Source organism: Aquila chrysaetos, chromosome 22 (genome assembly GCF_900496995.4).
Source record: "Aquila chrysaetos chrysaetos chromosome 22, bAquChr1.4, whole genome shotgun sequence".
NCBI classification, from domain to species: Eukaryota; Metazoa; Chordata; class Aves; order Accipitriformes; family Accipitridae; genus Aquila; species Aquila chrysaetos.
In genome coordinates this window covers 3,681,295-3,697,783 of record NC_044025.1, presented here as the reverse complement: position 1 = coordinate 3,697,783, position 16,489 = coordinate 3,681,295, and the positions used below count along the sequence as shown (strand labels likewise).

General features: G+C 45.8%; 1 protein-coding gene across 2 annotated transcripts in view; it reads left to right on the top strand.

The window, feature by feature from the left end:
- The first annotated feature begins 221 nt into the window (after window positions 1–221).
- Window positions 222–16,489, top strand: part of LOC115334315 (gamma-aminobutyric acid type A receptor subunit pi) — a 29,352-nt gene continuing 13,084 nt past the window's right edge. The window contains exons 1-3 of one of the 2 annotated variants that reach the window (XM_029998388.2): window positions 222–2,236; window positions 2,378–2,504; window positions 15,341–15,430. In XM_029998388.2, coding sequence (XP_029854248.1) covers window positions 15,375–15,430 — 56 coding nt within the window. In that variant the 5' untranslated portion in view covers window positions 222–2,236; window positions 2,378–2,504; window positions 15,341–15,374. Of the gene's footprint in view, window positions 2,505–15,340; window positions 15,431–16,489 lie in introns of both variants that reach the window. The other variant, XM_029998387.2, reaches the window with a different exon arrangement.

The window sequence follows — 16,489 nt, the reverse complement described above, 5'->3', positions numbered from 1 at the left end:
TCTGTTCCCAAACTCATTCCTGTATCTGACAAGAGGTTACACAGACCTTTTTTTTTTTTTTTTTTTTTACTTTTAAAGTGTATTCTTTATCTTTTAAGCAAAGTTAGAGAGCTGTGCAAGAGTCTAGGCATGAACATTGGGTGCTGATGTGCACACAGATAAAATAATGTTTTCAGGTTGTAACGGGCAACGTCATAATGGGAATAATTAAATGGTGTTTCGGATCAGAAAAAAACATGCCTGGTACCAGTCCAGAACTTTTGTTCCTACTTGAAGTGTTTTTTTCATTCAGGTATCAGCAGTATTGGCACATCAGACCTGTTAAGAACAAGACAGTATTGGTGACAGAGAATTTGTTGTTAGCATTGCTTGTTTTGCAAAGAGCAGCTGGAACCTGAAATGTGTTTTACAGCAAATAGCTGCCTAGCCATGCATAATTTACGGTGTTGGGTAAGGTTTTGCAGAATGCTGGACACCAAGCTGCTGTGAGGTTGGCTCAGGGCTGCCCAAGTGTGGTCAGCTGCTCTGGCAGACACATCAGCTGAGGAAACCACGCTGACAGGCAGCCGTCCTGCAGCCCGGTTCCCCTGTGCCCTGTGTCTCCATTCATTGGCAGTTCATAAAGTGTTCACACATTACAAGGGGTTTTAAATACTGGATAAAAGGTAAGATGTCACCCGTTACTTCTGTGACGCATAAATTCTGTTTTGGAGTAGGATGTTATGCTGCTGGGGCGGCGTCCATGGGCAGCCTGGACTTACCTGACCCTTCAGTTTGCCAGAGAAAAGAACAACAAATCCTGGTGACTGAGAGTCAAAGTAAGAGAAGATCAACAGAAAAGCATGTTTCCATGAATCTTTGTCTTCAGAGGTCCCTAGGGGAGACAGTGTGAACAGCTATTATCTCCATTTTTCACGTGGGTAGCTAAGGCACGGAGCAATGACAGAATTTCTCAAAGCAGCACAGAGGCTTGCTCTAACCTCTGACACTGCTCAGCAGCTTACGTCCCTCTTTTAGCCCGTTGTTTTCCTGGAGGACGTCTCTGTCCTGCAATCTGTTGGGGGGCAGTGTGCGCAGGCACCTCTCGGCAAGGTGCTGGGATGGGCTGGGAGGTGTGGAGGGCACCGGGCTGCAGGGACACGGTGCTGGGAGGGCCAGGACAGGGGAACGGGCGCCCGGGGAGGGCAGACCCTGTGGCAGACAGCTGTGTTAGGTCAGCCTGCGCAGCCGCTCCTCCGGCCGTTCACGTTAACAATGAGGATTGCATTTGAGGCATAGGGAGAAAAGGGCTCTTTGCATGTTTTCCAGTTAATCAATTAACACTTGAAAAGGTGGGGAGAAAAAATTGCTGTGTTGGATCTGCCATGTAATTAATAGGAAAAAAAATATAGCCACGCTAATTACATCTCCCAGACCTTGGTTTTCTGAGCTGTGGTAGGTACCTGGTACATTAAAGCCCCTTTCCTAGTGCAGGAGGAAGCTCCAGAGCAGAGGTGATGTAGGGACAGGAGCTGGGCTCTGAGGGTGTCGGTATGTCCTGCTCTGCTCCCATCACACACATGATGAAGTGAAGAGATGTAGGAAGAAAGGGTCGCTACCTGGATTTACGTGTTCCCTGGCAAAAGGCCTCAGCTGACGGTCGTGGCTGACGTGCGTTGCAGCCAGGGCCGGGGAGCACGCCGGGGACCAGGACCCCGGGTGGGAAAGCACAGAGCAGGAAGTGGTTCCTGTGCAGCCTGAGGAGTCTGGTTTAAGGTTTGTGTTTGCTTTATCGTTTTACCCCAAAAAAGAGTATACTGGTAACGACCCAGTGTTTTATTTTCTTTGTTGCTGTAGACACCGTTGTCAAGTCGCAGAGTTTGCCGTAAATAAGTCTATAGTATAAAATGCCACTTCTTTTCTCACAATGTAAGTTTTCTGCCTCCTCTTTCTATCCTGTCTTCCAGGCATTTATTTTAGAAAAGCTAGAAATACAAGTTATGCGATGGGTCTGGATTGACAGTTGCCTTAAATGTTGAAATGGGTCAGAATCACTGCTGGCGTGATGGTGTTTGGCTCCAGGTCACTGCTCTAGCTGGGCCACCACCTCACCCTGCCTGTGCACTGGGCAACCACTCCTTCCTGCAGGTAGTCTTTGGCAGGAGCCCAACCTTTACCTCTCTTTGTAGCACGAGTGGGTGTCGCTGCTGTTTTAAGCTGCCAGGAGCCCAACGCGTAGCAACAGAAAATAAATGTGGTATGAGCTGATTGATTTATCTGCATTTTCTAGCCCAGCAATTAATTCTGCTTTTGAGAGGCAGAACCAAAGCAGCAAGCATGCTGTAATGCCAGATCGGAGCTGATAATGTATTCCTCCCTTCCTCGGTCCTTTTGCTAGCACAGAGACCAGCCTATTAAGGAATAATCTCCCAAAGCATCAGCCTGCCCCAGCGAGGATCGTCGCCTGCTGCACCGCAGCAGAGCAGAGCCTGGCCGGCAGCTGGAGACAGAGCGGGAAGCCAGAGGTGCTGGGGACGGGAGGGAGGTGGCAGCAGCAGCTCGGAGGGGTGGGCACCCACCCGCCATGCTCCCAAGAAGCCACGAGGCTGCAACCTGCTGCACGGAGCTGGGAAGTCACTGCTCTAACCTTACTTTTTGCCAAATGGCTTTGAAACTTATTATTTTGCACAGATACAGATTTCCCATTATCTTAAGAGCTAAGTGGCCCTAAGTGCTGGTTGGTGGTGGTGTCTGCATGGGTTGTCTGTGGATGAGGGTTGGCTGCTGGGCAGTGGGGCCAGCATGTGGGGCATCTCCTGCTGGGGGCAGCTGCAGCTGGTGGCTGTGTGCGGCTGTTAAATGTGAGGTCTATGGGGAAACTGAGGCAGATGGGATGTTTGTGACCTGGGAGCAGTGGTTGGGAAGTGGTGCTCACGGGTGCCAGTAGGTGCCCAAAGGCCTGCTGGTAGCACAGGCACAGCAGTGGGCTCCCGGTCCTGGGGAGGTGGGGGCTCAGTGAGCGTGGGAGGAGGGGAGAGGCAGAGCTGCTCTTTCCACTGCTTGCCTCCCCCCCCCCTACAAGCAGGCTGCACCCCCTCTCCCTGGTGACACGCTCCCTTTCTCTCAATTTCTCACTTGTGTAAGCTGGGGTTATGTTTATCCCAGCCCTTAAGGCTGCTCAGAAGCTAATTCAGATGTTGTAGTTAAAAGCTACAGCACATAAGCAAGCATTCCTGCTGGGGAGTGTTTCCTGTCACCAGCCCAACAGCACACTGATGCATCAGTTGGGAATGCAATAGGTGCAAGTGCAAAGTCAGTGCAACAAAGAGGAGACGCTGAGGAGAAGGCTGCTGCCAAGGCAGTCTCCTTGAGCCACTTTTAAAATTTGGTGTTTAAGTGTCTCTATGGGTGGCTTTTGAGGGAATTTCTCTCTATGTAAGGCAAAGGAAGTAAGCTGAATCTATGGCCTCTTTTACAAACCTTTCTGATTCAGTCAAGTGGAATCTGTGTGGCTGTTTTTTCATCCTGACTTGTTTCTTTTTCATCCTGACTTTGCATTGTGCAGTTCAGGACTGAACTGTTCATATGTGTACAAATTGAAAAGTAAGAACTGGAAACATTGCATCCATTTTTGAGGCATCCTCTGATCTTCTTAAGCCAGGACCGAGAAAGTCGTGTGAGCTCTTAACCAGCAAACAGTGCTCTGGTTATCAAAAAATCAAAATCTCATCAAATCGATAGTGCGCACAAAGAAAAGACAGAGACTTTCTCTTCCCTGTGGTATTCCTGTTGATTATTATGTGCAGAAGGCATCAGTTTACCTGCACTATAATAGGAATGTGTGTGTTTTTACACTGTGTTTTGAGCTAAGGCATATCCTATGGGGAAATGTTACCGTATTTGTCTTCTGCTGCAGCACAGATCTAGGTGTGCCTCTTTTTGCTATATGGTCATGGCTCTGGACATCCCATAGGCAGGCAGTGACATCCGGCAGCTGCTACCAGGCACGTAACCAAACCATGGGGGTGCTACCTGCACATCTCCTGACATTGCAGACTACCTGTCCAGGGCTGTCCTGTCCTTAGGGACAGTGCAGATAGAGCAAAACAGGCTGTGCTCACCTGAGAAAATAAGCTTCTGAAGTGATGCACAGGTAACAGTACGTTAGTGCACAGAAAAGGCTGTGTGTCTGTGTGTGTGTCTAACTTCTCCAAAAATCTGTGGCCAAAAATGCAAATGGTGGGAGTACGCACACCGGACAGCCAAGGCTGTTGCTCCGGATTCGTCTTGCCAGCTCAGAGATTTGCAAAAGGATGCGGAGCTGTGATACTCTTCTTGAAATATCAGGTGCCTTTGGTGTGAAATACAACTCTAATTAAATGTGATGGTGTGGCTTTCACGTTGCTACAGTCGATTCATCGATATGAAGAGGGCAAACGCTTTGACAGGGGACTTGGGATGATTAATGGGCTTGCGCATGCTTTATGTTTTGTTGAAATTACAAACACCTGCTAAGGCTGAAGCTTTATTAGTGGGCACCCTATGAACCGTGGCATCTTTTAGGCACATGTAAGTAGAAGATGGGGTGCTGCAGGCTGAAAGACTCCTGCTGAATGAACCAGTGCCATGTCAGGCCTCACGCCTTTTACGCGGTATGGTCTCAGCTGAAGCTTAGGTGACCTCAGGCCAGGTAAGAGAACAGTAGCACAGTGGTCTGGCCTGGCATCTATTCTCAGCATTAAGGGCATATTATAGAAAAAGTTACACTAAGTATTGCTTGTGTTATCTAACCCTGAATAAGTAATGGCCAACTGAGCTAGTTACAGCATAAAAGCAGTTTTTCAGGTTTGAAAGGCTGCTGCTGCACTCTGTGCCCTGAGAGCAGCTCACGGCTTCTCCCCAGTGCAGGCAGCACTGTGTTGCGTTTCTTTGCAAAGTAAGTTTTGCACTCCGGGTTAGCAGTTGCTGTGCTGGTGGTGGGCAGTTCTGGCTCACCTTCCGCTGCTTGGGGCTCCAGGTGCCCTCCCGGCGCTGGCAGCACGAGGTCACGGCTGCAGGAAGCGAGTAAAAGAGCTCCTTTTTGCTAAAACTCAACCTCAGGTCAATGGCAGAATGGTTCCCTCCAGCCTCAGGGATCCAGATTACGTTTCCTAGGGCAGGTGGCCTGCGTCCAGGCTGCCAGCACGCTCTGCCTCCTGCCAGCAGCGATGGGAGCAGGCAGCAATGCAGGGCTGCTGGCCAGGGCCCCCAGCCCACTCCTCGTGTCCTTTGCCGTGCCCCCCTGTGCCCCACAGCGACGTGGTGCTGATGGTGCTGGGCAGCCTCTTCCCGAGGCTGGTGTGGTCTCGGCCCCAGAGCTGCCTTTGGAGCTGAGCAGAGATCTGTGTATTTGCAGAACTGAAACTGTGCAGCCCAGTATAAGAAAATGTAACAACTTAATTTTCCAAAGATTTCCTCCTCCCTTCCGAAAAGGGATGCCTTCAGTTTAAAACAAAAGTAGTCCATTTAAAACAAAAGACTAATGAATATGGTAGCCCTTCCTCTTTTGCAAGTTTAAACACCTCATCTTTCCTCAGAGAACAGCTCTAAATCATTTTATTTGCAAGCCCTAAGCAGGAATTTGTATTCATGGTAAGACGTTTATTGAGTTAATTTATTTAAGGCTGGGGCATAATTTCTAATAATGGAAGAGTCCCTAGGCCCAGTGAAATTGTCTCCCTGATAGGGCATTAATATTTTAAGGGGTTATAATACTCTGTCAATTGATCTGTGTCTTTTAGGGAGTAGGTTAGCAGTTATTGATGATTGTTCATATGAAGGATTATCTTAAATAAAGCTGGTGCTCCACAGACCAATGCCTGCCACAGGGCCGCATCGCCACGCCGGCTGGGAGGGCGGTTCAGTGTTCGGGTAAATGGGTGCGAATGAAATGAGGAGGAAAAATAATACAGTGCAAATCTGCGTGGTAGCTGCTGCTCCCGCAACCCCGGGCGCGGAGGGCAGCATGGGGGAAGCCCCGCGACGCCTTCGTGTGTATGGCAGTCTTGCTGTCAACCAGGATTTCCTGAAGAGATGTGAAACTGGGTGCTGATCTGAGTGAGGAGGTGTTGGCACATGCTCTGCAGGAGGCTTGTTCATCTTGGCAGATAGTCTGACTGTTACTGACGACAGTTAAGAGACAAATAAATTGACCTCTGAGTACCTTAATTTCTCTATTCTTAAAAATTGGGAATGCTTATGCTATTTCCTGAGTGATTTAAAAAGAAAAGTGCAAATAAAAAAAAATTTTTGTTTGTTTTACTGCTATATTAAATGGCATGTTGCACCACAAAACATGGTGCTGAATGGCCTTTAAAAAGAAGGTAACATAAAAACGAATCCAGATTAAATACCTTTAGATAAAGCCTGCCTCAGGGAAGGGATGACAGGACCAGCAAGGCCTGGGCAGAATTTGATGCCACATGTTCAAACCCTCCTAGCCCAGGCTGCGGGCACCGGATCATGGCAATGCAGTGGCCTGGGAAAGGGGACAACAGAAGCAAGTGGTGCAAAGCTGCCGCCACGCTGTTGGCAAGAGCTGACAAACCTGAAAGGATACCGAGGTGCCTTCAAAGTCTGTCACCTCGTGTCTGGTATTTTGAGTAGATTAGCTTTTAAGTTTTCTTATAACCCACAGAGGCACCTAGTTGGTGGGGAGCATTAAATGCAGGAGTAAAATTTAAACATCTGCAGATGGCTCCGTGCCGGGCCACAGCTCTGCTCCCAGGACACCGGCACACATCTCCTTTGCTACATGGAGGAGGCCAAAGGCAAACAGCGTGGGGGGCGCTTGGTTTCAAATCCGGTTTTCTTAGCGGCAGCTACTGTGGGCAAGTCAGTCACGCTTTTTCAGTACTGTGTCTGCTTCTAATTATTGTCCAGAGGTGACTCTTTTCATGTAATAAGCTTATTGCGGCTGCAAGGTCACACAGTTAATAGGCACACAGGGACCGGCCTGCCAGTCATCGCAGCCAGGTAATCCTGCCATGCCAAAGCATTGTGACGTCTTTAAGTTTTATAAAGAAAGCCAAATTGTTCACACGAAGCTGCAGTGGCCTGCTGTGGGTGTGTTTGCTGGCTTTGAGTATAAGGTGTTATTTATTCATGTATAAATTATTCCTCCTAATGCAATAGGTAAAAGCATTAATCTCCTAAAAGCTAAATTCTGCTCCAAGTGAAATGCTGGCGCTTTGTGTTTCTATGTGCGTGGCTTTATTGTGGATATTGAGTATTTCTTGAGGAAAAATGAATGTTGGCGTGGAAGGACATGCATCTGCAGTGCAGCTTTGACTGTGCTGCCTGCAAGAGCAAAATAAACGTGTTGGGAAGAAGTGGGCTGTGGAGGCATTCAAGACATTACATGGCTGGTTTTCCCCGAAAACTTACTGCGGTGAGGAGCGTTTCACTGCCCTGCAGAAATTCAGACTAATGTATGTGTAAGATGAATGATTACGTCTGAACTGTGCTCCTTGGGGCCCCATCTGATTTTTTTTTTTTTCTTACATGCTCATTTGTCAGTGTGTTGTCAAGCCTTCAATTAATGAGTTACTGGCAGCTCTATTCATCCTTACTCCCTCCCTTCAGCCACGCTGGGTCCTTTCCCCTCCTCGGCAAGGTGCTGCTGAGGTTGGCACGCCACGACACCCGTCTGCTCGGAGGAGGCAGATGCTCAGCGAGAATGAAGACAAAATAAAGTGATTCTGTCCATCACTCCTCTCCTCCTCTGAGAGGTCAGCGAGTCCCTCCTGCTTTTCCTCCTGGAGGGGCAGGCCAAGGCACGTAGCAATTGCTCGACTAAATCACATTCATTGCTTAACAGCCCTACAGGTCTGCCTGCAACACACGCTTCGGGAGGCGGGACGCAAAACGGCGATGGAGACTAGCCAGCACAGTGCTACAAGGGAAACTGCTTCCCTTTGTCATGGCCATCAAAGATGACCAAAGAAAGCAATCCAAAATTACCCAGCGCATTCTTATTTTACATTTACCTGATACCTAGAAGCTTGGAAGAAAAATTCCCATGTGTTCACTGTGAACTTTGTGGCCATGTGTCTGCTGTAGCCTTTTGGTGTATCAGCCATGCCCTTGGTCTGAAATAGTGTGAGAATAATCAGAAGCAAAATGTCTGATCTATTTTCTCTATGTATTCCTTTATCTTTGTGCCCCTCTAATTCCATTCAGTCTAAATGACACAGTCTCATGCATTCTTTCCAAATTCTGCTCACATGAGAATCTTTCCATAGTAATTACCTTTTATTGCCCACTTTCTCCTCTAGCACACCAAAAATTGAACGGAGCACTCGGTAAAGGTCCTAAGTAAACCACCTTTGATTTACTGCTAATGTAACAAGTACCTAGTCATTATCCTCTTCTTTACATGTACAGTTTGGAAGGTACTCAGGGTACACCATTTTGTGTCCCGTGAGGGAGTTAATCTTGTGCATGCTTGTCTCGGCTGATAGGAACAAGAATAATTATGTCTCACATAAAATACCTGCACATACACAATGGAGGAGACTCAGTGAGCAGAACTGCTGAGGTGGGAGGGACCGTATATGTAGGGTTACAGTTACAGGGCTGGCAAGTAGAGAGCAAAATCATAGAAAGCAACGTTGCTGGGCTTGTGATCTGTCTGCCTGTTGGAGGAGAGAAGATGAACGTTTTGCACCCAGCCCTGGATCCCTGCCTGCAGTGAGGAGCAGGTTTGACTGAATGAAACCTGAAGGAATTGCCCAACATGACTGAGCACAGACAGCTGTGAGCTCGTGGATCTGCAACCACAGGAGATTGACAAATGCAGGCGAGTTTAGGTTAGAGCTAGACTTAAGGTCTCCAGCGCAGGAGAAAAAGAGCTGTCTGGAGCATGCCAAATTTCTGTATGAAATCGTAATTATTTATAAATTTTATGTACATTGTATTTGCTCAAACAGAGTAAATGAATTGACCAAACAGAAGCCAAACTTGACATTTTGGAGGAAGAGTTTATTTCACGTAAGTAAATCTCAGAAACCTTCATTTTGATATACTTTAAGATTTTCTCTATGTATTTAAAGAACTCAGGCCTGCAAGCTGCAGGCAGACCTGTGTACCATATTGGGTGGGCAGATCTGAGCATAAGCTGCCATTTCCCACAAGTAGCTTGAAGGATGAGAGTCTACATCTTGAAAATGTAAATGCATTACCTGGGCATTCTTACCTAAGGACTGAATCTAATTTTATGTAAATCCTTCTCGTATCTTGGAGTTGCTTCTGACTTGCATTGGAATAAGTAAGACCGGAATCAGGCCTGCAGCGCGTGGGGTGTCATGTAAGTAATAGGCCTCGTTCCCCTCTCTCTCATACCAAGAGTAGTACTATGTGTAAAGTCTATGTGTATGAACGTATGTGCCACTGACGGTACCAGCGCATATCAAATTAGGAGCGGGCTCTGTATTTTTAAGTTAGCCGGTGTCGGTTTGTCCCGCGCAGCCTGGGACGCTCTCTGGGCGGTTGCCGACGGCCTGTGGGTGCAGGCGCTGCTCCCTGTCGCCCGCTGCGGGGGCTGGTCCCTACGCAGCACTGAGGTTCAGCCAGGCACTGAAACACGGCGAGGGTTGCCTCGAGCAGGCATGTGCTATAGCCTCAGTGAGTCACCTCAGCCGTGCCTGCTCTTTCTGGAATTGAGAGGTAATTTTTCATGTGATGTAATGACAGTGATGTGGATGGAAAGAATCTATTTTTTACCAAAAGTGGAAGTTCGCAGAAGTTCTTGAAGGATTTCTACAAGTACCATGGAGTCACCTGTTTAACTGTCCATGATTCCAGATAACCACTCAAGGCAACTGGAAAAACAAAAAGCAGAGTAAAGCAGTTGGTGTCTGTCACTGAGCAGCCAGCTCTTGGCACTGGTGTCACAGCCCGCCACAGCCAGCATGTGCCTTGCTGGGGCCTGGGCTCCCACAGCATCTGCTTTGAAGCTCACCTCCTGTTCTTCCAGGGTAAAACTGGACCAATAATGACCTTGTAGACTTGGTCAAGTTATTAAACAACCTGGTTGAATTTAGATTTTCTCAAACAGGGAAACCAGCAGGACAGAAAAAGTTTCAGTTCCAACCAAAACAGAAACGTTCTGAGGTTTTGACAGAATACAAAGACGTGAAAGACATAAGTCAATATGAGACTTTCCTTTCAACCCAAAATTATGTGCGTTGTTTTACCTTCTTTTATTTAACACACTTGAAGTCTTGTTCTCAATTTCTTGTTTTAGTCCGAAAATATTATAAGCAATAAAAGAGATTTTTGAAGCTAAAAGATCAGAAACAATTAAGTTCAGTATTATCAACCCACTGGTACAGGTGCTGTTTCCAGGTTCTCCCACTCCCTTTTCCTCCATCAGCCTCTAATGTCCTTTTTGTCCTGACCAGCCAAGGAGTGAGCTTGTGTGTCTGTTGACACACGACAGGATCCCACTAGCTCTTTAGTTCTATAATAATGGGATTTGTTCTGTATAAATTGACTTTAGGATCAAATAACTAAGGTTTCCAGGAAGAGTGGCTTGCACAAAAATGTTGTGCAAAAACATTTCCCTGTGGTTAACTCCATTCTTTTCCTTGTAGCTGCTTCAGATTTTCTCCTGCCCTGCCAAAATAGATTTTCAACATTCAAAAATTAAAAAGAGAGAAATTAAATTTTTTTTCTGGGAAGAACAAGCTTTAAGTTTAAAAAAAATAATAATTCAAGTTAAAGTTTAAAGTTGAGGAAATTGAGAGGTAAATCATTTCAGATCAACTGAAAATGAAAGCCTTTAATGATTTGTTTGGTCAGTAAGTTAAAATTTGAACAGCTCTCATAATAAATCATCAGAATACCTGACTCTTTCACAGCAGCTGTCATGCCATGAACCTTTCCTCACAAAATTGCCTGCCCACGCACATCCCCAAAGTAGTCATCTTTCAAGATCAGACAACTGCTCATAGTTCAGGCTGGGCAGGGGGAAAAAAGAAACATTAAAAAAGGGAAGACAGATTATACCTGTCTGAAATCACTCAAAACCTATTCTAGAGAAACAAATATGTTGACCTTGAAGTGACATTTTGGCAAAGCCAGCAAAGTCTCATCCCAGGGTCTATGATGCTTTTTGCCTTTTCCATCATTTTGTAATTGTATTTGGCAACTATTGCATTTGTGTCAGTGGCCAAAGAAAGCTCAGCACGGAATGGTGCAGCCACGAGGCAGTTGTGAAGCTGGAAACTCTTGGTGATGGTGTAGTGATGCTTTCTCCTGGCAAGTTATTCTGCAGGAGTGAATACAGGGAGCAAAAGGGGAGTCTCTGACTCTGGCCACCCTCTCTCTGTAGCACCATTCCTGTGTGCTGGTTGTGTTGACATTGGATGAGCAGCACTACTGGGCTGGGGCAGAGGAAAGGTTATGGAACTGCTGCCAGGGCTGTGCTAGTCCCCTAGCAGAGCCAAGCCACGGCAAAGCCAAACAATCTACGCTTCTCCATGTCCGAGATGAAAATAGGTGTCCTCACATGACATCCATCAAACCTCATCCTGGGAATCAAAGAGCTTGTGAAAACACCCCAGTGAAAATGGTTGCCTAAAATTTTCAGATATGGTTTTACTCATGTTTGGTTCAGACGGGCTGAGGTTTTAGGTGCGAGGGTGTCCCAGGTGCTGCGGGGGCTGCGTGAGGACCAGGCACGTGGGACACGGGCTGTCCTTGGACCGCTCGTGCCTAGCGGTGCTCGTGAACCATCCCTGCCACAGCACAAGTGGCCTGTGGTGTTTCCTGTAGAGGTTTCACTTGCAGTGCAAAGGAAATAGACAAATTATGCCTGAGTTCATCATGAAAATCGTAACTCTGTGTAATAAATAGAGGCAACACCTAAATGGGCAAATTAAATGCAATCTGTTTTTATTTCAGCATGTATTTTGTTTTCTCTGTCTTCCCTAGCCAGGTTTTATTCCAAGATGTACGTGTGCTTATGTTGCATGTTCTGCAGTCACAGCAATTTGGCTCTAGTAAAATTTGACCTTGTAAATTATTACCTTAAGCTTAGTAAACTGGTCATATGTGTTAGGTTTTCTGGGTGGCTTTTTAGATTCTCATAAATGCTCCTATTGCCTGGTATTGGGATGTCATAAGCTAGTAGAAAATTGGAGAATATGCTAATCTTCTGCTCTGTGTAGTGAGACACAGACAGTGCTTTCAGATGGTAAGTGGGAGGTAACGCAGGACTGCAGAGGTTCCTGCTGGCTCCCCTCACAGTTCATTACTGCTCGAGATGAAGGAGCCTGTCACTATGGGTTACGCTGGCAGTGGTGCAAAGGAGCCTGGGTACCATTTCAGGCCCCATCAGGTGACAGTGTGTACATCTCTATTACCTCACACCCTGTTCCCTATAAACAGAATTATTGAAGCTGCCAGGATTTCTCCTCCTTTTGTGTTTTCACTCTTACCACCCCTTCAAAGATAGACGAATAAAGGAGAATTAAGGAAGCATAGACTGAGCTGTAGTGGGAGATGCATACTGCTGTTGTTGGTTGGTGTAAAGAAGCATTATTTCATGAAATTCTCTGGAAGCAGACACAGGCTTCCACAGAGGACTCTAGCTGGTTCTATTTTACTATAATTCTTGCATCATTGTATAATTTTCACAGCCAATAGGGGGAGAACAGAGCTGTGTGAGTGAGCTATTATATTCTCAAGGTTTTCATTATCTCTGAGTCTACATATAAAGAATGATTTTTATATAACTTTGGCATTGGAAGCAATCTCTCCACCCGTTGTACTAGTCCTGCCTTTATGACTATTGCTGTTCTGGTGTTGCCTGTGCCATGCTTTCACTGACCATAGAAAAATGTCCAGATTAAACAGTGTTTAAGGTATTTTTACTGTATTTTTTTTTCCTATTAGAGTAAATAGAAATCCTTTACTGGATAGAGAAAAATAAATACACAATCTTATAATAATTTCCTCCTAGTATACTGTACTAATGAAGTGCTCTGATGAAAGCTCCTGCACTATAAAAACAGAATTGCAATTGTATTAACTGACAACCTGAATAGTAAAGAAATGCTTTAGTTATATTCAGCTCTGGGCACTGGTGTCACCCTGTTCTTGCCCATGAGTACTCTGGTATGCCTAGTTTCTAGTTCTCTTAGGTGCTTACAGATCCCCCTTTCGCTGCCTCGCAGTCTTTGATGTATTTATCTTCACAGCCATACTCTGAAGGAGGAAAACAAGATTTTTCTCATTTTGCAAAGAATTAGCAGAGTCGTAGATAAATTGAGACTGTGTAGTTCACTCAGGTCTGTGGCAGCAGCAGCTATAAATTTATCCAAGTTAGTTTGTTTCAACTGTCTTTGCTAGATAGCAGTAGCACATGTTGCAGTGCACGTTTCACGTCTGTTAACTGAAGACATAACAGGGTCCCAAGAAGGCTTTTTACTACATAAGAGGTCTCCATCCATTACTCAGTCATCAAAATAAATAGAATTTGGCTTGCTTTTTTCAAAATAAGGTCTTAGTAACTAGGATCGGATAGAATAAAGCTGTTTAGAAACTTACTCTGATGCAGCAAAATGCTAGCAACCGCAGCTCCTGTGCAAAACAGATGGCCGTGAAGGATGCTCATGAGGGGTTCCTCAGCTGAAGTTCATGAATTCTCACACTTTAACTAAATGCTAATTTGTAAAATTATCCTTTCTTCCTAAGAGTTATTCTTTAAATGACCTGGATGAATCCTCTTTCTTTCCCATCAAAATTGTGGTCTAACATTGCTGTGAGTGGGTAAATGATTCTCTCTCTACCCCTGCATGGTCACATTATAGCGAGGAGCACTCTAACATCTGGAAACATCTGAACACCATGTTCAGAGAAAGGGCTAGAAGTGCAAAGCCTTGTTAGGAATTCAGGTGTTGGACAGGTATTAGAGCATATTTAACATCCTTTCTCCAGTGGGATGCCCTGCATTTGTGGTGCTTGAATGTTCAGGTGTTTTTACCGGCTCGGTATGGGCACAGATGTTCTCCTTGCTTGGAGTCCTACTGTCCCATGGCACAGCACCAGAGCCCTACAACTAGCTGAGAAAGCAGAGTGTCCTCTGGGCTGTGGTGAGCGACCACGGGAAGAATCTAACTCAGGCAGAAAACTCCTGATACTTGGGTTACTATGGAACAGCCAGATTTGAAGTTGAGGCCCTAACTGCTGTGCATGATGAGAAGGGCACTGAATCTGAAGCGGGGGTCTTGCTCTCACTGGTGCTAAGGCACGGGGACTAAAGATTTGCATAGTCATTCCCAATTTGTAGCAGTATAATAAAGAGGAAGACTCGTATCCATCCAAGAGTGATGTTGCCTTGCCAGTATCTGCAGGAAAACTCTGACACACGGGGTACAGTCAAATAGTGTGGTGGAGCAGGTCAAGCAGTATTTGTTTCCAGCTCAAACCAGTGACGGATGAGTAACAATCTCCCCTTGGCAGCTGTGGCAGTGTCGTGCTCACCACCCCATCCTGCAGCAGCTTGCTGTGGTAACACACGTTAGGTGTGTGGCAAAGCGCCATCCACATGCTCAAGAAAAGGTGTGCAATTGATGTAGCATTTCAGGCAAGGAGCAAAAATGCGGAGCGGAGCAGTGCACAGTTAAGAGTTGCCCATCGTGGTGCCTGCTCCAAGGCCAGCATGAGCCCGTGGGAGTCTCGGGCCAGAAGCCAAGATTTGGTTCCACTCCCAGAAAAGTCAACGAAACCCATTTAAAGTGGAATAATTTCATCCTGTACTGCGTGCTGAGTGACTTGCCAATGTTACTATTAATAGCACATGTTTATCCCAGGTACAAGCTAATGGAGTGCAGAGCTATAGGATTTCTGTGCAGCTGAGTAGTGGAGCCCTGGACTGAAGGATGCTGAATCTGTTATATGTGGGCAGGACCTCACTTGGCTTCAGAGTCTGACTGTCTCTAGGAACTACCTAAACATTTTTCTATTTAATAAATCTCTTCCCATGGTGCCATTCTCAACATGAGCTAATTGCCATCACATGCTGAAAGAAGAAAAGCCCTACCTAAAACCAAGTGACAGCTAAAATTTGGTGACCTTGTCAAGGACTTCAGGACCGGAGTTGTCACTAGTGTCTTTTATGTGGAAAGTGTTAAGATAGCACAGTGTTGAAAAATGACACAAGCTAGAAAAAAGGGCAGGAGCCACTATGTGTTGGGAATGTTAAACATCACACAGTGTGTAGTTCTGACTGTGCAGGATATCTTTTCCCTGTCCCCTTCCCTTAAAATAGTTTTTCTTAAACCATAAAACTTTGCCTTTCTTTTCTGCTTCACAGACAAGCAGAGCAAATACAGAAATAATCTCCAGAGATGTTCTGCAGATATTTTTGTTTCTTCAGTCTGTGTCTTTTCCTTCTAACCCAAAGGTAAGCAGAGTGTTTGTTTTGTTTTACAGGGAATGTCTGAATTATGTTTTGTATAAATAATGTGGGTCAAAAGGAAACTATGCTTCCAATTATCCAGCCCATCCAAAGAAAGCTGGGTGCAGTAAGGGATGTGGCATAGAAGAGAGTAACTTGCAACTTGCATAGGTCCCTAAAACACAGTGTGTACATTAACAGTGCAATCCCTTATTTCCTGTTCAGGACTGGAATAGTTTGCACTTTTTGCTGGAAATGCCCCCCACAGGGCTCCCAGCTGTGTTATTACCATCCCTGGAACTACAAGTCCTAAACGTCTTGAATGGTTTATGTTTATGCTGTGCACAAAGTGGTTCAGTTCTGCTGTAAGGTCCTTTTTGGTCTAAGACCTGCAGCAAAGCTCCAATATTAACCCCACTTTAAAGGGAACAGAAGAAAAAAAAAATCATCAGAGCTTTAAGTAACTACATTGCTAAGTTTCTTACTGCACAGACCAGTGGTGCTGACACTATGTGGAGAGGCAGAGGCACTGCCTTCCACCTCCTTCAGCCCTTCGCAAAGCAATAACAAACTCTTAACGATTCGCTCATTTACATTTTCATCAAGTGAGCACATGGACCGCACTGAGACACTGCACCGTAAAACTTACCTTTTTACAGTCCAAACCCCCTGTCTCTCTAGCTGTCTGTATGATGTACAGCTCCATCAGCCTTGTAATGCCAGGCACTAGCTTTATTGTCTGTCTACAAAACATTAATTTTGACATTGTAAATTAGAGCTGAACCCTCTGTATGCACAGCAGCTAGGTGTGGTTCAGCCCGCAAAGCTTTGTTGGTGTCTGTGGAGTGCCCAGTGCTCTACTTTTCCCCTTCTGGTGTACTTGGAGGTTTTGCTCCTGACAGTAGCTGGAGGGATGCTGCCTGACACTTAACATATGAGGATGAAAGCTTCTTGAGGGGACTAGTGATTAGGGAGGAGGAGCTGTTGGTCAGTAAGATTTGTCTCAGGTTGTCATAAGCAGGAGGAAAAAAGAAATGCATGTTCCTTATATAGACTGTATGAGAA